This window comes from Chrysemys picta, chromosome 7, assembly GCF_011386835.1.
Source record: "Chrysemys picta bellii isolate R12L10 chromosome 7, ASM1138683v2, whole genome shotgun sequence".
NCBI lineage: Eukaryota > Metazoa > Chordata > Testudines > Emydidae > Chrysemys > Chrysemys picta.
In genome coordinates, this window is record NC_088797.1 from 49,439,759 (window position 1) to 49,464,352 (window position 24,594).

The 24,594-nt window shown below is 48.7% G+C and overlaps 1 protein-coding gene across 2 annotated transcripts in view; it reads left to right on the top strand.

The window, feature by feature from the left end:
- Window positions 1-24,594, top strand: part of CACNA2D2 (calcium voltage-gated channel auxiliary subunit alpha2delta 2) — a 590,375-nt gene that overhangs the window by 550,417 nt on the left and 15,364 nt on the right. The window contains exons 22-26 of one of the 2 annotated variants that reach the window (XM_042861788.2): window positions 5,360-5,436; window positions 8,921-8,941; window positions 13,906-13,966; window positions 22,306-22,403; window positions 23,528-23,618. In XM_042861788.2, coding sequence (XP_042717722.2) covers window positions 5,360-5,436; window positions 8,921-8,941; window positions 13,906-13,966; window positions 22,306-22,403; window positions 23,528-23,618 — 348 coding nt within the window. The remainder of the gene's footprint in view (window positions 1-5,359; window positions 5,437-8,920; window positions 8,942-13,905; window positions 13,967-22,305; window positions 22,404-23,527; window positions 23,619-24,594) is intronic. The other variant, XM_042861789.2, reaches the window with a different exon arrangement.

Genomic DNA, 24,594 nt, shown 5'->3' on the forward strand with positions numbered 1-24,594 from the left:
AGAACTGCTACCTAGCCATTCGGTCCCTAGTCTGTAGCAGTGCATGGGATTCTTCCGTCCTAAGTGCAGGACTCTGCACTTGTCCTTGTTGAACCTCATCAGGTTTTTTTCTGCCCAATCCTCTAATTTGTCTAGGTCCCTCTGTATCCGATCCCTACCCTCTAGTGTATCTACCACGCCTCCTAGTTTAGTGTCATCTGCAAACTTGCTGAGAGTGCAGTCCACACCATCCTCCAGATCATTAATAAAGATATTAAACAAAACCGGCCCCAGGACCGACCCTTGGGGCACTCCACTTGAAACCGGCTGCCAACTAGACATGGAGCCATTGATCACTACCCGTTGAGCCCGACGATCTAGCCAGCTTTCTATCCACCTTACAGTCCATTCATCCAGCCCATACTTCTTTAATTTGGTGACAAGAATACTGTGGGAGACAGTATCAAAAGCTTTGCTAAAGTCAAGAAATAACACATCCACTGCTTTCCCCTCATCCACAGAGCCAGTTATCTCATCATAGAAGGCAATTAGGTTAGTCAGGCACGACTTCCCCTTCGTGAATCCATGCTGACTGTTCCTGATCACTTTCCTTTCCTCTAAATGTTTCATAATTGATTCCTTGAGGACCTGCTCCATAATTTTTCCAGGGACTGAGGTGAGGCTGACTGGCCTGTAGTTCCCCGGATCCTCCTTCTTCCCTTTTTTAAAGATGGGCACTACATTAGCCTTTTTCCAGTCATCTGGGACCTCCCCCGATCGCCATGAGTTTTCAAAAATAATGGCTAATGGCTCTGCAATCTCACCCGCCAACTCCTTTAGCACCCTCGGATGCAGTGCATCCGGCCCCATGGACTTGTGCACGTCCAGTTTTTCTAAATAGTCCCGAACCACTTCTTTCTCCACAGAGGGCTGGTCACCTTCTCCCCATGCTGTACTGCCCAGTGCAGCAATCTGGGAGCTGACCTTGTGCGTGAAGACAGAGGCAAAAAAATCATTGAGTACATTAGCTTTTTCCACATCCTCGGTCACTAGGTTGCCTCCCTCATTCAGTAAGGGGCCCACACTTTCCTTGATTTTCTTCTTGTTGCTAACATACCTGAAGAAACCCTTCTTGTTACTCTTAACATCTCTTGCTAACTGCAACTCCAAGTGTGATTTGGCCTTCCTGATTTCACTCCTGCACACCTGAGCAATATTTTTATACTCCTCCCTGGTCATTTGTCCAATCTTCCACTTCTTATAAGCCTTTTTTTTGCGTTTAAGATCAGCAAGGATTTCACTGTTTAGCCAAGCTGGTCGCCTGCCATATTTACTATTCTTTCTACACATCGGGATGGTTTGTTCCTGCAACCTCAATAAGGATTCTTTAAAATACAGCCAGCTCTCCTGGACCCCTTTGCCCTTCATGTTATTCTCCCAGGGGATCCTGCCCATCTGTTCCCTGAGGGAGTCAAAGTCTGCTTTTCTGAAGTCCAGGGTCCATATTCTGCTGCTCTCCTTTCTTCCTTGTGTCAGGATCCTGAACTCGACCATCTCATGGTCACTGCCTCCCAGGTTCCCATCCACTTTTGCTTCCCCTACTAGTTCTTCCCTGTTTGTGAGCAGCAGGTCAAGAAAAGCTTTGCCCCTAGTTGGTTCCTCCAGCACTTGCACCAGGAAATTGTCCCCTACGCTGTTCTCCCTCAGCCTTCTTTTCTCAAGACTAAACATGCCCAGGTTTTTTAACCTGTCCTCACAGGTCAGGTTTTCTAAACCTTTGATCATTTTTGTTGTTCTCCTCTGGACCCTCTCCAATTTGTCCACATTTTTTCCTAAAGTGCGGTGCCCAGAACTGAACCCAGCACTCCAGCTGTGGCCTCACCAGTACTGAGCAGAGCAGGACAATGACCTCCCGTGTCTTATGTATGACAATCCTGTTAATACGCCCCAGAATAATAGTAGCCTTCTTTGCAACTGCAACACATTGTTGACTCATATTCAGTTTAATCCACTGTAACCCCAGATCCTTTTCAGCAGCACGACTACCTAGCCAGTTAGTCCTCATTTTGTAGTTGTGCATTTGATTTTTCCTTCCTAAGTGTAGTACATTGCACTTGTCTTCTATTGAATTTCATCTTGCATCTTACACTGCACTGAAAGACACCGAATTTCATGACAAACATTCCTAATGTCACGTCCCCATGTCAGCAACTTCTCAGGGGTGTTACATAATCCTGACTGCAAGAAGAGGTGTCCAGTAGACGCTCTTTATTAACATGTAACTCACACTGCTTAAAGGTTTGAACACATGGAGCCTGGGCAGACTGAGCTAGACAATGGATTTTTCTCTTCTTTAAAAAAATTTGTAAAACGTAGGAAATTCCATTTTAAAAAACCTATTTTAATAAACCATTAGGGTTGCACAGTTAAGAATTCGAAATTCAGAAAATGCCCAAGTTAAGATTGCACGTACAACCTTAATTCTACCTTCTTATGCATAGACATTACAATACACGGTAATGATATGTTCACAGTCTATTTTTCAGATACAAGATGGTATCATAGAATTTTTGCTAAAGCCTTGTAAAATGTGCAAGGAATAAAAGAGACTCCACAGGGCCCAACAAGGGTATTTAAACCGCAGGAAAAAGTGATTGGATATATTATTGGAGAACTAGTATGTGATGAAGTAATTAATAGAGCTAGTTGGGAATTCTCCAACAAAACGTTTTCCATTAGAAAATGGCAATTCATCAAGACCAAAACTGTTGGTGGGAAAGGGTCAGTTTCAACAAATCTCCCAATTCCAAAAAAGCACTGGGAGGGGCGGGGGGGGGAAATGTGTGCGGAATTTGTCAAAATGCCCCGTTTCAACATTTGCAAACCAAAAAAGTTTATTTTTTTCTACTGGAAACAACTTTTTGTTTAAAAAATTTAGTTAATGGATGGTTAAAAAGCGGGGGGCGGGGGAATTAAAAGTAAAAAATGAAACATTTTGAAATTTTCAAAATGAAACATTTTGATTAACCCAATAACAAATTTATTTACCAGATAGCTTGTGAAAAATTTTGAGATTTTGACATTTGATTGCAATTCAGGACAGGAAAAAAGTTTGAAATCCCCAACATTCTCTTGGGATGGGAAAACCATTTCCTGCCCACTTCTAGTAAGTAGGGATTTTAGGAGAATTAATACTTACTAACATCGGAGCAGAGTGAAAGTTGTGTGGGCCTCCTTTAACTGGCATTTTCTGACTTTGGCCAGGGAGTGCTGCTGCACCCGCAGCCTTTTCCATCCACTACGTTATATTGTAGTGTAGCTTATTATTGCAAACCTGGCATCTTTGGCATTTGAGTTTTATTGGAGAAATAAGTCAAGTTATCTGACGTCTATCTCAGAATTTGGTGGCGAGCTGCTATGACGTTCCCATCTGTCATCGGCCACGGCCCGAAATAGTCACCAGCCAACCAGCGTCTCCCAGTCACCTGATAATAAAGGTTAAAGTAGAATGAGGAGCAAACCGCGAGCTGGGACTCATGTGAAATCATGCCCGTGAATTGCTCATGCTAGCTGCCATGACCATGGAGAGAGGGCAGAAGTCATGGTTGGAAATAAAATCATGGCCCAGTTTTCAAAGGTCCTAAGCTTCCCCGTCACCTCTCAAATCAGTGGGAACTGCAGGTGCTAGCCATAGAAAAATAGATCTTGCTTGCTTGCTTGTTATGGCTTCTAGACTAGAGCATAATCTGCCTTGGGGAAGGCTGCCATCTAGTGGGTAGACAGGTTCATTGTGAGTATATCTATTCCCTAGGGATTGCTATGAAGAAGACTAGAGAAACTGCACAGGGTCCCTGCTCTGGAGAGCTGGCCATCTGATCCCATGCATGATACAGCCATAAAACAGAGGGGGAGGGGAGGGGAAGGAAGCACAAAAGGGAGGCAGTCATAAGAGAACAATGCAGCCTTGTCTCAGAGGCTGGACACCCAGGCAGGGGCTGGGGGACAGTCCCTGTGCTTATGGCCTGATTTAAAAAATATGGCGTTCAAATCCCTACAGGGTAATGGAAAGGGATCAGAGGACTCCAGCTGCTTGCTGGCCTGTTGGGAGCTGTGGGCTTCCCAGACACAACCAAACCAGTTCAGACAGAGAGGGCTGTCCCTATGTGGGGAGGGGACAGACTGGGCACTCTCTGCTTCACCTGCCCATGCAGAGCCCCTGAGGAAGGGAGAGGAGGCAGACAGCTGACAGGGAAGTGAAGGAAGCACCACCTTGTGGGAGAGAGACAGGAGCAGAGTGGAGATGACAGTGCTGGCAATGGACAAAATGGGGGGTAGATTAGGGAGGCTGCCCCAAAACCACAACCCCCCTCCGCAAGGCCAGAACTGTCCCCTTCTCAGGCTCCCGACCTGTTTTGGGCTCTAACTCTGAAAGGCCATCCTGGCTCTTCCCACCCCCCCCGCACCACTTCACACCCCTTGTCCTCACTCCCATGCCAGCCCCCCTCTCCCAGCAGTCTCCAGCCCCCTGGTCACCACTGACTTCACCATCAGCCCATCACATTTCTGGGCTTTTCAGGGAACAGGCTCCAGCAGCTTGGGGGGACGCTGCATGGGAAATCAGTGGTGGGGTCTCACCTTCAAATAATGTCCCGCATGGAGCTGGACAGAACCTGGTGGCTAGGAAAGACCCAGCTCTCATGGATCCTAGAGAGCACAGCCCCAGGCAGGTGGGGTTCTGGGTCCCCGATAGCAAAAATACCCTCCTGGATCTCCCTGTGGTTATCAGGAATGGAAGAGCGTGTTCTGGGGGCTCTAAGACATCCACCTGCCTGAATTCCTGAACCCCCTGGGCCGGACTTTGGGTGCAGCCCCTGGGAGGGAAGAACTGGATTTGGATCTCTGTATCTGGTTAGCTAAAGGGAATGTACTAGTTAAAGACACTTTGAAGCCATTCGTCCCTATATCTAATGGGGGAGTGGGGTGGGAGAGAGTATGTTCCAAACATTCCTTCAGTCTAACAATCGTCGGTGGGGTTAGCATGTTCTGGCTTCAATCCTGAGAACTGCCCCTGTTCTCAGTGGGGTTCCATGTAGGTGCCGGGGTAGCTCACAAATGCAAGGACAGAGCTCTGAAAGGACAGAGCTTCCTGCTCCAAAAACTGACTGCCCAGTGACTCCTGAGGGATCAGGTCCCAGATGTCCCCATTACATTGTCAAACACCAGTTTAGAACAACATGTTGGGTGAAATCCTGGCCCCACTGGAGTCCCAAGGCCAGGATCCTACCCCAGGATCTTACCCCTGGATCCCCAGCACCCTACCCCTGGGAAATAGTTTGACAGCAGGCTAGAAATATGCTGATTCCTTCCTTCTCTTCCACAGCCTGGGGCTAGCCTTGCCACCTTATAGCACGTACTACATCCGGGCAAACCTCAGCGACCAGATTCTCCAAGTGAAGTGTAAGTAGACACTTTCCTTTTCCTTTTGCCCTTTCACATGCCCTTTGACCCTGAACCTACCAGCTGGTACAGAGAATGACCAATGGGGGCGGGGGAAATAAACAAAATGTGTGCTACTAAAATGAAAAATAATCATTTCAAAATAGAGACGAACAATGACATTTAAAATTGAAGGTTAATTGTCTGCTGGGAATGCGAGGGTTTTGGACTTAGATTTTGCATTAAAAAAATCCCCTAAAACAAAATGTTTCCTAAAAAAAAACATAAAGACCCCTCTAGAGGAGATGAGGTTGACGTGCTGCTGTATATGCTTTCGATGTACTAGGTGATAATTCTGTAGCAGCCAGTTACTTTGAAAGCCTGTGAAAATTTGCATGTTTTATTTTTAAGATTCTTTTGGGTTTTGTTTTAAACCATTTTTGTTTTTATGATTTAAGTTTTGGTTGGTTGATTTTCTTTTTAATTAATTTATAATTAATCTATGTACTTATGTGTTAACCTGCGCACCTCTCTCTCTCTCTCTCTCGTTCTACGCCAGAACCTATTCTCCCACCTCGGGATACGAGTCGCTCCTGAAGGGGGTGAATCAGGCTTCCTCCTCCATCTTTCTCTCCCTTCTTTCTCTCTCCTTCTGTCTTTGTCTGTCTCTCTCTGCTACCCACTGTCCCTTTCTCTTTCTGAGCACCCTGCTGCATTCATATTTCCTAGTATAGCAGGTCAGAACGTAGGTCTGGGTTTGATTTTATTCACAATAGGAATTTGGAATGAACCAACATAAAATGCAGCTGGAGTTGTCTCCCCAGGTTTGGTTGTTCCCAGGGTTCCTCTTCAAGGAGTTGCTCAGCCCACACCTTAGGTCCTCACTCATTAGATATATCTAGATGGGGCAATGAGCCATCTGCATCAGTCAGCAGATCCCATGTAACCCTTTCCCAGCAGGAACAGCACTTGCTAGCCTGCAAATACTGCCATCCTGTTACCTACCTCCCTACTACAATCATGCCAACATGTCCAGTTTGGTATCCTCTCCATTGCAAGCCCCATTGGGATCCAACTCCTGCAAAGCCCTGTGATAGCCTGCATCTTGGCCCTGTGGCTGGGAGTCAATTCCATGACTCCATGGACATCTCATGGAATCCAGGAGAGACCAGTGGTGTGTCTGGTCTCGTCCTATGGCAATAGGTGATGGGAACCAGGGCAATGCCCCTCAAGGAGAAGCCCCTGGGGTCTGTCACTTGAAGGAGTTGGAGCTGTTCCAAGCCCTCTGCACCAATGTCTGGGTGCACCCTGAGTCCGCTAGGTGGTTGCTCTGGCTGCTCAGCCTCCATGTAGAAGTCGTTGTGTGTTGCCCAGGCTATGCCAGCATAGATGGCTGGGGCCATCAAGCCAAGCTTGCGTCCTAAAAACTGCTCTGGAGTGACTATGGCCGTCAGTTTTATGGTTCATGATGTGGGCTCGAACTGCCCAGTGGATCAGTTGTGGTTCACAGGCTCACGTCTGGGCTCAGCCCTGGAGCACAGCTCCTCCAAACGGAGCCAGCCCAGGGTGGCAACTAGGAGGGCCTTGTAGCTGTACTCACCCAGGGCCTGATTTGCAGCTTAAGCCTGACTTGTTAAAAAATGGGATAAATGAAGGGCCCAGAATTCCTCGGCAGCCATCACTCGAAGATGAGCAGGTAGGCTTCAGGGGCCTCATCCAGCCCCGTGTTGGGCAGCGAAGGACTGGCACTCACTGGCCCCAGTGCCCGCTGGGGAAGGAGCAGCTGCAACATCTGCTCCAGGAAGAGCAGCTGCTGTTCTAGAGATGGAAGCGAGACATGCTGCTGCTGTCTCTGGGCTGAAGCTTGAGCCTACTCTCCACTCAGGATCACCTGCAGAAGGGGGCTCAAAAGAATTTCATGACCTCCCCCCACAGCACATGTGACTTCCCTACCTTGCTCCATAAACACCTTGCACAAGGTGCTGTGGGTCAAACCATACGCCCTTCCTAGGGGTTGGGTTTACACACAAAGGGAGCTTGCAGTGACCCACATCATGTCCAGGCCAAGACTTCTCCCCAGACAGGGCGGCTCCTGGGATTCCTCCTGAAGGACTGCTCAGCCCACACCCTAGGTCAGGGGTGGGCAAACTTTTTGGCCGAGGACCACATCAGGGTTGCGCAACTGTATGGAGAGCCGGGTAGGGAAGGCTGTGCCTCCCCAAACAGCCTGGCCCCTGACCCCTCTCCACCCCCTCCCACTTCCTGCCCCCTGACTGCCCCCCTCAGGACTCCCAACCCGTCCAACCCACCCCTGCTCCTTGTCCCCTGACCGCCCCCTCCCGGGACCCCTGCCCCCTATCCAACCCCCCGTTCCCTGTCCCCTGACGGCCCCGACCCCATCCACACCCCCGCCCCCTGACAACCCCCCCCAGGACTCCCACCCCCTATCCAACCGCCCTCTGCTCCTCATCCCCTGACCACCCCCTCCTGGGACCCCCCACCCCTAACTGCCCCCCGGGATCCCACCCTCTTATCCAACACCCCCTGCTCCCTGTCCCCTGACTGCCCTCACAACCCCATCCGCATCCCTGCCCCCTGACCGCCCCCCCAGAACCTCCACCCCATCCAACCGCCCCCTCCTCCTTGACTGCCTCCCAGGACCCCCCTCTCCATTATCCAACCCCCCCATTCCCCACCCCCTTACCAGCAGCAGGAGCTCGCAGCCGCAACATCAGGCCAGAGCCAATTGCTCTCCCTGTGCTGCCAAGCGGGAGGGGCAGGCCAGAGCGCGGCCCACACGGCGCCATGGCTGCAGGGGAGGAGGGACAGCGAGGGAGGGGCCGGGGACTAGGCTCCCCAGCCGGGAGCTCAGGGGCCAGGCAGGACGGTCCCGTGGGCCGGATGTGGCCCATGAGCCGTAGTTTGCCCACATCTGCCCTAGGTCCTTGCTCTCTGAGCAGCCACTTATATCAGAGTGGGATAACAGCCTTCAACATCTTCCCTTTCCCTGGCTTGAGCTCTCTATCCCCCTGCCTATCTCTGTATACCTTTTTCCTTCTCTCGCCTTCCTTCCTTCTCTGTCTCTGTGCCTCTGGGCACTCTCGTGTCTCCCCTCTGGTCTCTTGTAACCTTGTCTTTTTGCATGGTCTGCTAACTCAGTAAGAACATTTCTATATCAAGACTGTTGCAACTGTTTGCTACTGACTTTCATTTTTATTTTGATTATATAAATATAGATCGATTATAGTTCTCTAGTTATATCTATACTTTTTATTATTATTTTACTGTGGCCTTTTTTCTTTTCTTTATGTCGTTTTTTTGCAAGAGGTTTCCTTTCGGTCTGATTATGATACACAATATTTTTATTCAAACAAAAATTGAATAAAATATTGTTTGTGCCCTCCCTCCTTCCTCCTTTCCACCCAACCCTCCCCCCCTTTTTTTTTGTTTGTTGTTTTTTTCGTTTGTTTTTTTCTTGCTTTCTCTCTCTGGTGGATTCACACAGTACCAAACATCAAAATGAAGGGCAAGTATTTTCAGTCTTAGACCACTAACCCTTCACCACCACCACCCCCCGTGTCCAGTACCCCCCACCCCTCACTCCCACCCTTCACCGACTCTCCCCCTCCTCCCCCACCCAGCCTGCTTGCCCATTTCCTGTGCCCGTTTGCCACACCTAACCTTGCAAACCTCCGCCAAACTGTTCCTTCCTCCACTCCCTCCCTCCAGTTCTTTCCCCTTTATTTGAAAGCAACATGTCTTGTTATGTTCATGAGAGCTTTGTCCCTATTTATCTCTGCACTCCTTCCCTGTGCATTGCTCAGAAATTCGATTTGATATCGTTAAAGAGTCCATCTCCTATGGAATTGTTATGTTTTGATTCAGCAAGGTTTTCATAGCTAGTTTAATATCCTGCTCTTCCGCCTCCCCCAGCCCCCTTTCTTGTTCTTCTTTCCCTCTCTCACTCCTTCCCTACAAATCTCTCTTCCTCCCATCCTTGCTCCTGTGCGTCCCTCCTCTTCAAGACAACTCAAACTGAATGGGATAGGGCTGTGCAGAGACCTCCAGACTCAGCGGTACTTGGAACTAGATCCAGTGATCGCTTAAAAACTAATCATAATAAGCGTTAGACCTCCTGAGTGGGAAGATGTTGGCTGAGCAGGAGAAAGGGGCTGAAATCTCAGAAAGGTCCATGGCATGTGTGAATCGAAGCTTTTCTTCCAGGATCAAGTCTCAGTTATCATATTAGGAAGGCCCCAGATTGTGTGTCTGTGCATCATTTCAGTCCCAGCCATGGCTATGTCATGCTGGTCCACATGCTGAGTTGCACTGGTTTAACTCCAGGTGTGATGTTAGGCCTATTTAGTTTAATGGAGGAGTGAGGACTTTCTTATTGTTGTTTAAATCCAAGTTATTATGGTTTAGTTTAAGTCGATTGGGGAAGGGTTTATCCCCAAAGGAACAGCTCTTAAACCTAAATACGTGTGTCCATGTGCTGCAAATGTGTGTGTGTAGAGAAAGCCTCGGGGTTCCGAGCTAGCTGCAGCCGCCTGAGATATCCTGGGTCTGGTGGCACCAAAGGTGGAGTTGGCTGGCACAGTGTATTCAAGTAAATGGGTCTAGGTGTATACAGTACAATCTGGTGTGATGCTGCTTGGACATGAATTTCCCACAATGCAGTGGAACCTTGAGTCGATGACCCTTAAAGTTAATGGAGTCTTTCCATTGACTTCAGTGGCCATTGGATCAGGATCTAGGAGCGTCCTCAGTGGAAAAATAAAGGGGGATGAGTTTGGATGGAGCTGTCCTTCCATGGTTTCCTTTTTCTCCATCCTTTGTGTAGCTCAAGATAAAGGGCCAGACACCGAGAAATGCAGAGCAACTAGCAACTCCCATTCCGTGGGAATGGGTGGTGCTGGTCACCTCTCAGGATGTGGCCTCGCATAAGCACAGCTTTCCAGAGATTGGACCAACTCCTACAGTCTTTACTCAGGCAGAACTCCCACGAATTTCAGCAGGAGTAGGGGCTGAATAATAACTTCTGAATTTGACCCAGCAATCTGCCCCCCTAGTCTCCCAGTGGCATTAATGGTGCTCCATCCCTGAACCCTGTGCAGTGGGACAATGTTTACTCTTCAGCATCTGCCTTCACTGCTTCTCTATCTGTGATACAAACACAGAGAGGAAATGGCTGATCCTGCCCAGGCACTAGCAAGACATGGTCCTGCCTTTTGGGGAGAACTGAGTCTGAAAACCCTGTCACGGAAATCCAGAGATGTCAGGCAGCCAAGGACCAACTCTGCCTCTCCTGCTCTCCAAACCAAAAGGAGACATGTCAGGGTCTGGTTCAGGGACACATTTACTCTCAGGAACATCGATGTAATACAATGGGAGGGCATGGATGGGACTGAGGGCAGAATTTGGTTCAGTGACTCCATAAATAAGGCTGCCCAATGCCTCCCTGGAAAAGAGGCATTGAAATACTTTGAGAGATCATAAAACCATAGAAACATTGGGCTGGAAGGGACCTCAAGAAGCTGTCAAGTCCAGTTCCCTGCGCTGAGACAGGACCAAGTAACCCTAGACCAGCCCTGACGGGGTTGTCCAACTTGTTCCTAAACCCTCCAGCAACAGGGATTCCACAACCTCCCTTGGATGCCTGTTCCAGAGCTGAACTACTGTGAGAGTTAGACAGTTTTTCCTAATATCAAACCTAACTCTCCCTTGCTGCAGATTCAGCCCATTACTCCTTGTCCTACCTTCACCGGATATGGAGAAAAATTGATCCCTGTCCTTGTTACAACAACCCTTATTTCGTTTGAAAAATACCAGGTCCCTCCTCAGTCTGCTTTTCCAGATCCTGTAGGATTCATTAAAGTCCAACTGGTGAAAATGTTGGCTTGACTCTGTGCCTCATAGAGGGCCTGACCCAAAATCTGTCAGAGTCAATGGATAGGCTTTGAATCAGGGCCGTGATCAAGTGAAAAGCCAATGGGTTTAAAGTAATGAGAGAATGTGTGGAAAATTGACTTAGCTTCCCAGTCGCATTCTCTGCACCTTCTGAGGCATGCAGATTGCTGGGGGAATGGGGAGAATGTGCCTCTCATTGCCCTCCTTCCCCCACTCCCACCCCACATCCACCAAGGAGACCTACAACCCCACTCCACAGTGGGTTGAGCAGAACCACTGAAAGCTACCCACTCCTCTATCAGTTCCCCCAGCCAGGCGGAGAGGAGAGGCTCAGAGGCTTGGGAGGGATGGACAGACACAGAGAGGGGCACAGATGCCATAGAGAGACAGACACAGAGGAAGGGGAAGGAAAGAGAAAGGTAAGGGGAGCGTTGCCCTCAGCCCTGTTCTATCAGCCTTGAGTTGCCTCCTCCCAGTGACCCTGTAATGGCAATGCTGATGGAATAATTACTAGTGTTTTTGTATTCCTTTCCTCTTTCTCCTCTCATTGGCTTGTATCCAGACCCCGCCTTACAGAAAACAACAGTCCAACCTATGGCTGTGCTGCCTGGCAAAGAGCCTTGTGTGTCTTGCAATGCACTGTGGGAAGACATGGCGGGAAGGGCGAGGGGCTTGGCTGCTCGTAGGGCTAACCTCTGAATATTTATGAGTATGTAGGTCCTTGTGAAAAATGCAGACAGGCTATACTAGTCGAGCCTGTGTTGTCAGAAAATGGCCTGCAATGGAGAGCTGGCAACAGCCATCCCCTTGGGGGAGCAAGGCAAAGGACCCTGCCCTGCTGGACTAGCCACCTAGGCCATCAAATCCCAATAGGATTGGGCATGTGCCAAATGCACGGCAGGGGTTTCCCCCACCTGTTTTCCCTCCTTGCCTTCCAAACCACTTGGGTCATCTGGGAGAGGTTCCTCCATCCCCATATATGCTGCTCTAGCCTTTGTCTAAGCCAGAATCCATTCTCCAAGGCTGCAATTAACATCCATGATTGGGCTGGAAAGCCAGGGTGTCTCCAAACGCCTGGTGCCATACCCACCACTAAGGAAAGAGAAACCATGTTTAATACGACTGATAACCCCTCACCTTCATTCCTCACCCACTCCCTGCCCAATGGTCTGGGGACACCTTAGCCTTTGTTGGAACTGAAAATGAAACTTTCTGCTTTGGAGCGTCACTTTCAGCAACCCAAGGATTTTCTAGTCATGGGTGTAGCCTCTGCCTTTCCAAACAGCTGCACGGATCCTGGCTGATTCCTTCGTTTTCCACCCCATCAGGTCCTCTCCTGGGCCCACTGTGCCAGGCTTCAGCAACACATTGCCCCCTGGGGCAGCCAGCCCCAGGTTTTGTACCGAGAAGATGCAGTGGCCACATAACCAGGAGATAATGGCAGGGCCGGCTCTAGCATTTTTGCCGCCCCAAGCAGCAAAAAAAAAAAAAAAAAAAGCTGCGATCGCGATCGGCGGCAGCTCTACCGCCACTTCATTCTACGGCGGCAATTCGGCGGCAGATCCTTCGCTCCGAGAGGGAGTGACGGCCTTGCCGCTGAACGGCCAAATGTGCCGCCCCCTCTTCATTGGCCGCCCCAGGCACCTGCTTGCTACGCTGGTGCCTGGAGCCGGCCCTGGATAATGGCGATGGCAGTGAAAACCACTAGCACAGAACGAGGGAAATGCAGAGAGATAACGTTGTGGTCCTCAGCTTTGGTCCTTGAATCTGCAAGAGCCAGAGCGGAAAACCTCCATTGGAAGAGCAGGAAGATTAGCCTAGGTTGCTCCAATAGCCTCTTCAGATCCTCCCCCCCGCCTCATCTTAATCCAGATTTAAAAGGATCCATTGCAACCTGACCAAGGGGGATGGTTATTGCTGAGCTGTAGACGATTGGCAGCCAGAAGGCAGCAACACCCCCACAATGCATTGCATTTGATTTTAATTTGGTGGGTAAGTCTTTGGTTGGACTGTCTTCATAAAGGACCCTGGTTTGGCCATGTTGATGCCTGAACAATGATTTTTATTACAAAAAAAAATTGTTGTAGTAATTCTCTTCATATACAAGCATAGCATGTGGTTTCTTTTCGTTGTTAACAATCCTCATAAGAGAGAGATGCCCATATGACCTACTGAACATGCGTATATATATATATATATATAAATGTGTGCACATATATATATGTATGTGTGTATATGTAACTATACGGCCTGTATTCATACATATACAACAGAGGAAATATATTGCATTTCAGAGCACAAACCAAAAAAAAAAAGAAATCCAATCAAATCACCAAATCTTTCTAATGTTGGCAACATATTGGCTATAACTCTCCTTCTTGTGCGATGCTACAGTTACCAACAGAATTCCCCTTCCTTTCTCTCGTTAAAAATCAGTCAATTGTTTGATCTCTTTCGTTTATTCCTCTCTCTCTCTCTCTCTCTCTCTCTCTCTCTCTCTCTCTCTCTCTCATATTCTGAGACCAAAGCCCCTTCCTTTGTTTGAAACCCCCGCCGGATAACGTTGCCTTTCTGTTGCAGATTTTGAATTCCTGCTGCCAAACAGCTTTGAGTCCGAGGGACATGTATTCATTGCTCCCAGGTAGCTTTGCGTGTGTGCTTGCTGAGGTGTCCATTTAAACACGCTCCCCACGCTAACCCCGGGTCTAGTTCAACTCCCCTCTTCCCATTTCCACCTCCACCCCTACAAATATCCCCTCTCATCACCCTTCTTCTCCAGAACTGATGCCACTTCATTGTGCCTGTCTTACTCTTTGTCTCTTGTGTGTGTTGTGTGCCTCTCTGAGACGGTAGCTGCTACCTGCACTCTGTTGAGACTCCACCACAGTTGGCAGCCCGTGTCTATCTTCTGTTCAGTTATATACACGAGTACAGTATATATGTATAGCGGTATATGAGGCATATATACATGTACATATATAGGTATAGTTTCTGAAAAGTCTCGTAGAGCAGCAGACAACCCCAGAAGTCATAGTGGGATTGCTGTGGCATCATACAGTCATGTTGGCTGTGCGGGTCAGACGGTTCAATTATGCATAATATTTGGTTCAAGTTAAGGTCCTTTTTCGGGAAGAGAGAATGGCAGATTTGTTTAGGAGCCAGGCCTGAGTTTCTGCAAACAGGTCCTTTATTCCTAGGTGTCCATCAGATAGTTTCAAACAATCGTTTTCAGAGCTGGGGTCGCTTGCGTCAATGATTCATTATTCAGCTCACGTGATTAGCTGCGTCAGTCACATGGTGTTTCTGGTCACTGATTGGTTGACCAAACACGTTTGATTTTAAACAGCAGAATAACAAGTAGCACTTAACACACTTTTGGCGTGAATTTTTGAAGAAATAATAGTTTGACTAAAATTTGTGGATGTCTGAAGAGTTGCGAAGGCTTTCACAAATGCCGGGTGGTAGTATGAACACTCTTGAATCAGAGCCAATTGAATGATGCACTTTATTTAGTGAAAATTTTACCAATCAATTTGTTCACCCAGCTCCACTCATATTGAAAAGTCTAATAGGAGGTAATAGGGATTGGACTCAGAGGGTCCTATAGAAATAACTCTTAAAAACAGATAGGGCTTAGTACATAAGGAACTCCTTTATACAAGATGTTTTTATTTTGTAGAATTCTCTAGCAGGGACAGAAATTTCTATTAAAATCTATAGGAAAAAATCTATAGAAATATTGGTCACACTTTTTACTAAGGGTATATTTATAAAGGGTTAATAAATGGTTAATACAGTTGTTATAGAGTCCAACAGCTCAATAGATTGCTTATAACCACATCTTAGAATCATCCATAACACCTATTGATGTGCTTATAACTATCTATAACACATACTACTCATGTCTGTAACATGCTTATAACATCCATTAATCATTCATTGACCCTTAATAAGCCATTTATAAATGTACCCTTAATATAACATGGAACTCAAATGGGATTATTTTCTTTTAAATGCTATAGGAATTTTCCAGAAGGGTAATGTTCGTTATAAGGCATAGAGTCAATATTAATGAGACACTTAAGGATTGTGCAATTTAAACAGAGATGGTGACAACTAGAGACATAAAATTTCAAAGCATATGTTATTAAAAAAAACCAACCCACATCTTATGAGAATCTACTGTACATTATAGCAGTCAGGTGACTCCAACTTCAGCTCCCAGCATAGAACATTACCAGAAGCTCTTGATGAATTTCTAGCTTTTTATTAGAAATCCATTGTGTTACCAATGTATTGTTCATGTATGTTAGAGAAGGGCCCGATCCAACAGTTTGAAATTCAGACTGTTTGAAATTCAAATCCAAATGATGTAGTTTATAAAGGAGAAGAGAAACTTGGAATTGCCTTGTAGTGATTTATTGCATATTAACCATTTTTCTAATAATAGGTAAGAATCTTCCAGTTTGAAATCTGTTCTGTGAATGTTTCTTGCTCCAAATTGGTATCAATACTGTGACACATCAGAAAAAAAATAGGATCTTGTGTTATTGCTTCCCTAACCTACAAGGCCTATGATAGCCCTGGGTACCAAAAGGACTGTAAGTTGTCCCAGGAGGACCATATGAGATTACATGAGTGTCAATAAGACTGTATGATATCCCATCAATTCTAATATGTCCCCTGGCAATTTTCAGAAACCATATATCACATATTAATATCTCTGTGCGTGTGTAAGCACATATATCTGTACGCATTTGTGTAGATATATAGGTGGCTGTAGTTAAAGATGACCTTGGGACGCCTATAGATCTTTGAGCCACAGAGGGCTGTGGGAATCTACAATGCATTCTAGCCATCATGTGAAAAGCTTAGAAGATGGGAGGGGAATGACAACTTCCATCATATTGGTGGAGTGGAAAGAGGCGACTCGGACCTTGCACAATGCAGCAGGAAATTAAAACCATATGGCTTCCCCGCTCAGCTGCTCACACAAAGAGGGGACTTTATGCCCCTCCAGATGAACCCCACCTTCATATATACACACCCCTGTTGTTAGTGCTGTTACACCTTAAGCATTCCTGCCACATACAGATGCATCTCCACTGCTGCTCTTTTCAAGTCCAGTCCGTCCAAGCGGCACTGCATCATCTGGATAGTTTTGCATAAAAGAGTCCTGGTCAGATCGCTGTGTGCGCAATGACCTAGCAACGCCAAAATGGTGAAATTGACTCCCTGCCTCACGTGAAATTGACTCCCTGCCTCAAACATGTAAAAACCAGCAGGAAAGTGGGAGAACATCGAGTTTGTGGCTTTGCCAGAAATACAGAGACTTTACCTGGACTGTCACAGAATTGCCTCAGCCAGAACATTAGGATCCAGTAACTTTTCTCTCCCTCCCCTTATTTCAGACGCCAGGCATTCACAAATCGTGCGTCAGGCCCCTCAGAAATCAGGAGACTTTCCAAAATAATCCACCTGGGGGTTCTTTTTATTTGCCTCCTGGTTGGTTTTCAAGCTTTTCTCCACAACCACAAAGGCCAGAAACTTACTTTTCTTAAATTTGAGAGCCAAGATTCTCCCAAATCCCAGGCCTCCAGGAGCTGGAGATTTAAGAAAAAACACCAAATGTAGAGCCTTGCAATGAAATCATGAGAACTGGCAACCCTTTCAATAAATTTGTTAGTCTCTAAGGTGCCACAAGTACTCCTGTTCTTCCTTTCAATAATATGCTTTTAAAATGCTACCATATTTTACAGTGAAGGTCCCATAGTACTAGAGTTATTTCAGGGCCAGTCATGAGTCCACTCCTCAGCTCTTTAGAGAGACAGTGCACGCCGATCACCTCTCCTGGGGTCGTTTGACCTGGTGAGAAGAAGAGTCACATCTGCTGCATGTGGTCACAAGTTGCAGAGCTGTTTAAAGATGGGATGCCCAGGGGTTCCCTCCCCACCACTTTGTTTCTCCCCAGGAGTCACTTCAGTGTACACCAGAGCCAAGCCCATGAAGGGCAGACTAGCTGATCTGAGCCCCAGAGCTGGGCCTGCTGTGTGTCAGGCAATGCTCTAGGCTGATATCAGGGTCACGCAGTGGTGAGCATCAGTTGCCCTCATTAGCCGGGTGTTGTGAGATGCTCCCACTCCACAGGGGTCTCAGACCCCCAAGCGTTCCCCATGGACATCCATATACCCTGCCATCTGCTATCCTGTGGACATGGATCTGCCTTCCTTCCTAGTACGTTTGGTACTTCAGCATAATTAAAATAAAGCAGTAATAATTAATCTGATGAAACAAGGCTAGAAAGCCCTGCAGGCTGCAGGACCCGCTCTGCCCCATGCAAGGGGGACTCAGCTGCTGTCCCAGCCAGGGAGACCAATGCCACAGAGCCAAGAGTTTGTAACGACAGTCCTTAAATTGACCCCTTCCCGTGCACTTTGCACCTGGCAGGCAACAGCAGCTGGGACTTGCACCCTATCCCTAGAAGTGATGGCAGTCTGGCAGCGAGGGGCAATATCATGCCAGTGTAACCCTCGTGCTTAGTGTGATACAGGCTTCCACACGGTGCCCGATCTGCAGAGATGAGGCTGTTACAGATGCCAGCGTGGGAGCCTGGACAACCTGTGCTGTTAGCTCTGGAAGTCCCCGGTTCAGTCCCTGGCGCAGTGGCCAAGAAGGCAGCCCTCACACCAGAACTCATGGGCACGAGGAACCTGGAGTGATTGAGGCAGCCTGATGCCTGGGTACTTGGCGGCTGGAAGCAATGGGAGCCCAGCAGCTGGAGGCAGCAGCCGTCGGGGAAGTAGCACCAGCATGGCCGGAAGCAGGTTTAAAAGCAGTTGGTTTCTCTTTCCTGAGCGACACGTTGCAGCTGTGGTTATTTGGGAGACAGGGACTCCCACCTGGGGCTGACATGGAACCCAAAAGGAGCTCGCTCAGGGCAAACCTAGACTGAGCCAAACTCATCCCCTTGACTTCAGCGAAGTTACTCCAGGCCTGAATATCGTAAGCTCCAAGCTACATCCTCAGCGGGTGTCAATCAGCATATGGCACAACACTCATTTACCACCGCTGAGAATCTGGCCCTATATAATTTCATACACCTCACACCCAGACACACACATGCAGTCACACTTCTCACACACACACACCATCCAGTTTATTCTTTTAAACTATCAATTACCTTCATTTTCTAATGCACCCTAGGACAGGACTCCAGGCCAAGTGCGTGCCTGCGGTCCGATATCAACACACTGTGGGGGCTGGGACAACAGTGGACCCCCAGAGGCTACTGGGGGGTTCTTTGCAGAACACAAACACATCTATGCTAGATGTACATGTTCTTCTACACAGCTAATCCAGCACCTATCTATCTATATAAAAGGTACAGATATGTATAACGAGTGTGTGTGCGTGTGTGTATACCGGTATTTCCAATACAGTAACCTGGGTAAAGCATGGCTGGCCAACTTATTTACATGTTGCTAAGATGAGAGAAGCTGTGTGCAGTAGAAACTGTGCCACCAATGAGACAGACCCCAGAGCTGTCTCTCTGCTTCCTCCCTCTCTGCCCCTTCCCTCCGTTCCTTCTAAGAGCGGAGTCTACAAAAGCACTAACTGAATGAAAAATACGAACAACTGACTTGCCAGAGATCTTGCTTCCAGAGGTTGCTTTCTTGCTGGTGAGGCTAACTTGATGGGCATGTGGCTTGCTGTGACTGGAGCATACAAACAGCAGCCCCAGCAATGGGAGCGTATTTGTCAGAGCACGTGGTAAGCTGAGCACTTGGTGAATGGAGCACGAACCAGAATCGATTTGATACGCTTCCACTGCTCCCTGTATCTAGCAGTCCCCACACTCTTTATAAACAAATCCTCACAACCCTCTGCGTGAGGCAGGTAGGTATAGTTATCCCCATTGTACCGATGAGGAAACTGAGGCATGGAGCAGCGAGGTGGCTTGCCCAAGGTCACACAGTGAGTCAGTGACAGAGCCAGGGAAGGAATGCTGGAGTCTCGTCTCCTATATCTGTTGCTCTAACCACTAATCTATACTCCCTCAGTCTCCAGTCATCAAGTGCTTAACCTACTTTGTGCTCCACCACTCTACGTGCTCACGTCACCAGCGTTCCTGGCCACATGGTCAAATCACAGGATGCCATCTGCAGCATTCGCGATTCTAATGCTGTTCATATTCAGGAGTCTCTCAATCTACTGAATTGTTCATCCTGGGCCCATAGACAGCCATGGCTTATCCTCCGTGTGCAGTAAGAATTCATGTGTTTGGGTATGTGGTGGTTCTTTTGCAAACACCTAAATAGCTGCTGGCAATTTGATAGGCGGGGATACTTCTGAGGCCATCACAATCAGTCCTCAATGGCCACAATGCCATAGCATAAAAAATACCTACATCATGGCACATAAAGGCACCCATATGTAATAGTCTGTAACGTAAAACATTGTAGTCTGAATGCCATCAAACATCATTAACCAGTATTGCAAGCTCAGTATAGGCATCCTTCCGTGTTTTAGAATGGCATTCTCAATGGAGTGGGCCTACCAAAGAGAGACCAGCTGCTTCTTAAGGTGACAAGGGAATTCATGCACATGGTCATCGAATCCTAGGCTTCTCCAGGTCCACTGAAGAATTCCTGTCTTGAACTGTGAGGCCCACCCTTACTAAAATAACATGAGAAAGAAACTAGAATCACATTCGGTCCTGGTCTAATCAGGTACAACCCAGACCTGGAAATAGGTACCTGTGGTATGGAAATCAAGGGAAATTCCTCCCAGACTTAATGTGGTCAGTAGAGTCTTTGCTTATTAAACCCTGGGCCTCTTTTCAGCCGTGCCATGGCATCTGGAAGCATCTTGTTTTCTATTGCAGCAGCATCTGAAGTTATATAGATCAGATGTTTTTTGGAGAAGGCACTCTAGCGCAAGAGGCCTTCAAACACCAAACCATGTCCATCTCCTCCAGCCTTGTTCCCATTTCACCTGAGGGCCTGCCACATTCCACAGTTTTCCTCCCCAGTGTTAGGGTTCGCTTATGACAGGAAGACAGCCCCCAAGTCTTGGCTAATTCACCTGCGGCGACACTTGCAGCAATTATACGTTAGCTGGATTTTGAAGCTGCATGCACAGGGTGAGTGCAATGGGGCCTTCACCTCCATGGAAGGGCTGAGAGAAAAACTACTACTGGGTGTTGTGTCAGCCAATGATGAGTGTTTGGTGACTTTTCCAAGGTCTCCATCCCACTAAGTCACCTCAAAGCTAGACCTGGGATTAGCAGCCGGATTATAAATTCTGTAACTGCCTCGCCTTCACCCTTTATAAGATCCCGTTTTAGGCAGCCCAGCAAATAGTACTTCTGATAGATGCTGCGTAAGTGCTTTCAGGTGTTCTGATACCACCGTGATAGGTGCCAGTCATCACCCATAGAAAGAGAGGTAGGTTTGAAGATCTCACCTTACTTGGTGTTCCCTTCAGAGGTCTTTTATGGCCCTTCAAGCTGTCATCCTTGAAAAGCCTCATCCTTCTGTGCCAGAGGGCACTGTCTTTTGAGGAGCTCTTGCCACCATTCTGGGCAGTAATGTCAGAAGGATCATACTGTTTTGCCAGGTGGCACCATCTTCCTGGGGAGTCATAGCAGCTGGCACCAGCTTTGTCACTCCGGGTGATGCTGCCCATCCATTGGTTCTAGTTGGCATTCCAGTGACAGGACACTGCTTCTGGCTACTTCCTGCTGTCCATGCGGCAATGATAGTCACCCCTCCTGCTAGTGAAAGCAAGTAGTTGCATGTCATCTGATTGCTTCCCTCGCGTCTCAGACCCCAGAGGCAGGTGTTTCCTTTTGTGAAGTTTCACCCAGAGGACACTTGTGGGTCCTTTTCAGGCTGCAGAGCACTGTGGATATTCCTGGCATGTCTGGTCTGCATGCTAAGAGAAGTTGCAATGGCATCTAGTACCATCACACTATCTAGTACTCACATGTGTGGCCAGCTGAGCCCTGGTACATTGACAACAAAGGCCCGGGGTTTGTCATGACAAGAGTCAGCGTAAGGGAAGGAGCTGTGGGCAATTGACCAAAGACCCACTGGGGCTGAAGAATGTGCTACCATCTTATTTCTGCTCATTGAATCCAAGAACCGAAAGAGAAGTCTAAAAGCAACCAGCGATCCCTAACTTATCTGAGCAGACGTGGAGCAATCTGAGGGTGCAGTGACTGCTCATAGGGTACTTCCATTCAGTGACATTAGCAAGCCCAGTTGGCGGTGGTGCTGAGCTGTCGCAGCGTTAGCAGCCTTCCCCCATGGTGTTTGATGGCATGGCTGACTAGGTATCAAGATAGCCGGCAGCAGTGCCTGATCCAGGGTTGATATGGCTGATAAATTCCAGTGTGGCAGCTGTCTCCACTGAAATTAGCCACTTACTCTTTCATAAACTTCCAGTGGTTCTTGGGTGATGATGCAGTGCCACTGTGGGAAGCCTGAATGTGCAGTTTTCTGGTGAATGTACATGCTTCCACGCAGCCCTTGCAAATAGTGCAAGCCCACTCACACACCCAATAGTGCAGGCCCACTCACACACCCAAATGTCACCCAGCATCTGCCCCTTGCACATATTCACCAGCACCACCTCACGCACTTGTGTAGGTTCTTCCTCATAGACACGTCTGAGCACAGAGGCCTACACACACGCACAAATCCATGTGTGCACACACATATAGGGTGCTGCATACATATACCCCTCCCAGACACCTCCTCAAATACACGCACACTCACTCTGCACATGCAGCCCCACGAACATAGAAGCACAAAGGCTTCAGCCCACATGTAGCCCGTGCACGCTCACCCATATACAGGCAGCCCTATGCGCACGCACACCCGCACACAGACAGGATTGCACCAGTCCTGAGCGGGAGAAAAGTGACAGTAACTTTTTCCTCCTTCCAAATGCCAAATCTTTTCACCCTAATCCCAGAGAATATTGCAAAGACCTTGACCTGTCGGATAACAACACAGAATTCCTGGAAAACTTTATCGCCCTCATGGAAAAGGTGACCCCAGACTCCAAACAGTGTAAGTACCACAGGGGCCAGCGTGGGCAGAGCGGTCCTGGGCTTCTCTTGGGGAAGAAAGGGAGGGGTTTGGGTTGGGAAGAGTCACAGCAGGCTGAGGGGATGAATAGGGGGATAAACGGTTAACGACACCTCTCCAGATCAGCAGCTGACTCAGCAGGCTGGGGCACACGCCTGGCAGAGCTGAGCTCCAGGTTGGGATCGGCTCGTGAGCCAAAGGAGGCTGGTGGGCTCTGATGCCAAGCGGACATTGGTCCTAGCCCCAAAAGCAGCACACCGTGTGATAGTCTGTTCCTAAGAGAGGGCCAGCCGGGCTGGGGCAGCAGGAAGAGGTGCGGAAGGGCAGGAATGTGGGGCGTCGGCCGAGCTGGGGTGGGGGTCCAGGGTTGGAATAGCAGAGGGGGCTGCAGGTTGGGATTGAGGAGCATCAGCAGAGCTGGGGGGATGAAGGACTGGAATAGCAGGGGGGTTTCGGGGCAGGATGGAGGGGCATTTACAGAGCAGTGCTGGGATAGCAAGGGGGTTGCAAGTTGGCAGTGAGCGACATCAGCAGAGCTGTGTATGGAGAGCTGGGCTGGGCTAGCAGAGGATGATGTAGATTAGGACTAGAGTACCTTGGCAGAGATGCCTGCCTGCAAGCCCTGTGTTCTCCCCAGTGCTTATATCTGTATTGCTTAATGGTAAGTATGTCCCAGAGAAGGTCAAAGGAGGCACTCGGCTCGGTAGCTCAGGGACCTGCACAGCTGGCTGCCATGTGGGACCCCCGAATCCACCTCCCACCTGCCCTACCCTGGGATTGTCTCTGCAGTTCTCCAGCTCCAGCTTCCTCGTGGCTGGTGCAGAACAGCACGGTAGCCACGGAAGAGCCCACTTCCTGTGTCTACGACTTGTGCCATGGCACAGCGGCTCAGACAGCATGGAGAAGGGGCTCTAGTGGATGGAGAGGAAAGGCAGCCAAGACCAAAGGGCGAGGGGAACCCACCCTCCTTCACCCGTCACTCAGGGGGCAAGAGTCCCTGGGGCAGGAATCCTGGGTGGGGGGAGACTGCTGCTTGGCAGGTCGCAGGGGAGGGTCCGGGTGGGGAACAAACCTCATTGTTCTCTTCTCTCCCTCTTGCTTTCAAGGTGACAACTTCCTCCTTCACAACCTGATCCTGGACACAGGAATCACCCAGCAGCTGGTGGAGAGGGTGTGGAAGGACCAGGACCTCAACACGTAGGCACAGCCCCATTCCAGACCCAGTCCCACCAGCAGCAGCCTGGCCAGGGGCAATTCTAGCTGGGAGCAGAGAGACTGAGTCCCTTAGTGAATGACACACCTGGAAAACCCCAGCTGGAAGGCAGGGCCCTCCTGGAATGGGCTCTGGAGGGGCCCGTGTAGGCTAGATAATACCAGCATTAGCAGCCGTGAAACCCCTACCTGAGGCCAGACTTTCTGCCTGGACCTTGATGTTCATTCACTGAGCAAGGCTCATGCAGTGGCCAGCTTCTGCACTGAGTGGAGACTACAGCCACCCCTGGCAGGCGCTCTGACCCCAGATAGGTTTCAAAGTAAAAGCTGTGGTGTTAATGTGTGACTCCCCAAGTGCATCTAGGGCACTGTGCTGGGGAAGCTCACAGCCCCAGAGACTCAGCCCTCGGAAGGAGCCCACGTTGCTGGCATTGGCCGCATTGCTACACGAAAGCTTGCACTCCTAGAACAGTAGGTGGCAGGGGCAGGGCACGGCTGTGGGAAGCTCTCCCTGCTGGCACGGATGGCGCTCAAGGTGACAGTTCCAGTGCATTCAATAGCTGATCCTGATCAGGCGAATCCAGAGTTAGACCATCTTTAGGAACCGTTGCACAAGGCCTTCCTTTTAGAGAGAGCCTTTCCGCCATCAGTGATGCACTGCTGTAGGAAGCATAGAACTCCCTGGGGCCCAGCTGCAACTGATTGCACTCATTCAAACACCCATTTAATACCCAACTCTGCCCCCAAAACATCCCCAGCCCAAGCAGGGTTTCAACCCTGACAAGGCAGAAGTGCCAGGGACTCCACAAAGTCCATGGGGGATTTCATTGTTGCTATTGATTTGGCATGGAAGGGGCCCGGATACTACAGTGATGGGCAGTAGGAAAAAAAAAAACATAGCTAGATGGAAGTGAGGGCAGCACTGAGGTGGGAAAAGGAGCTGGAGTGCCCTGTGGCCAGC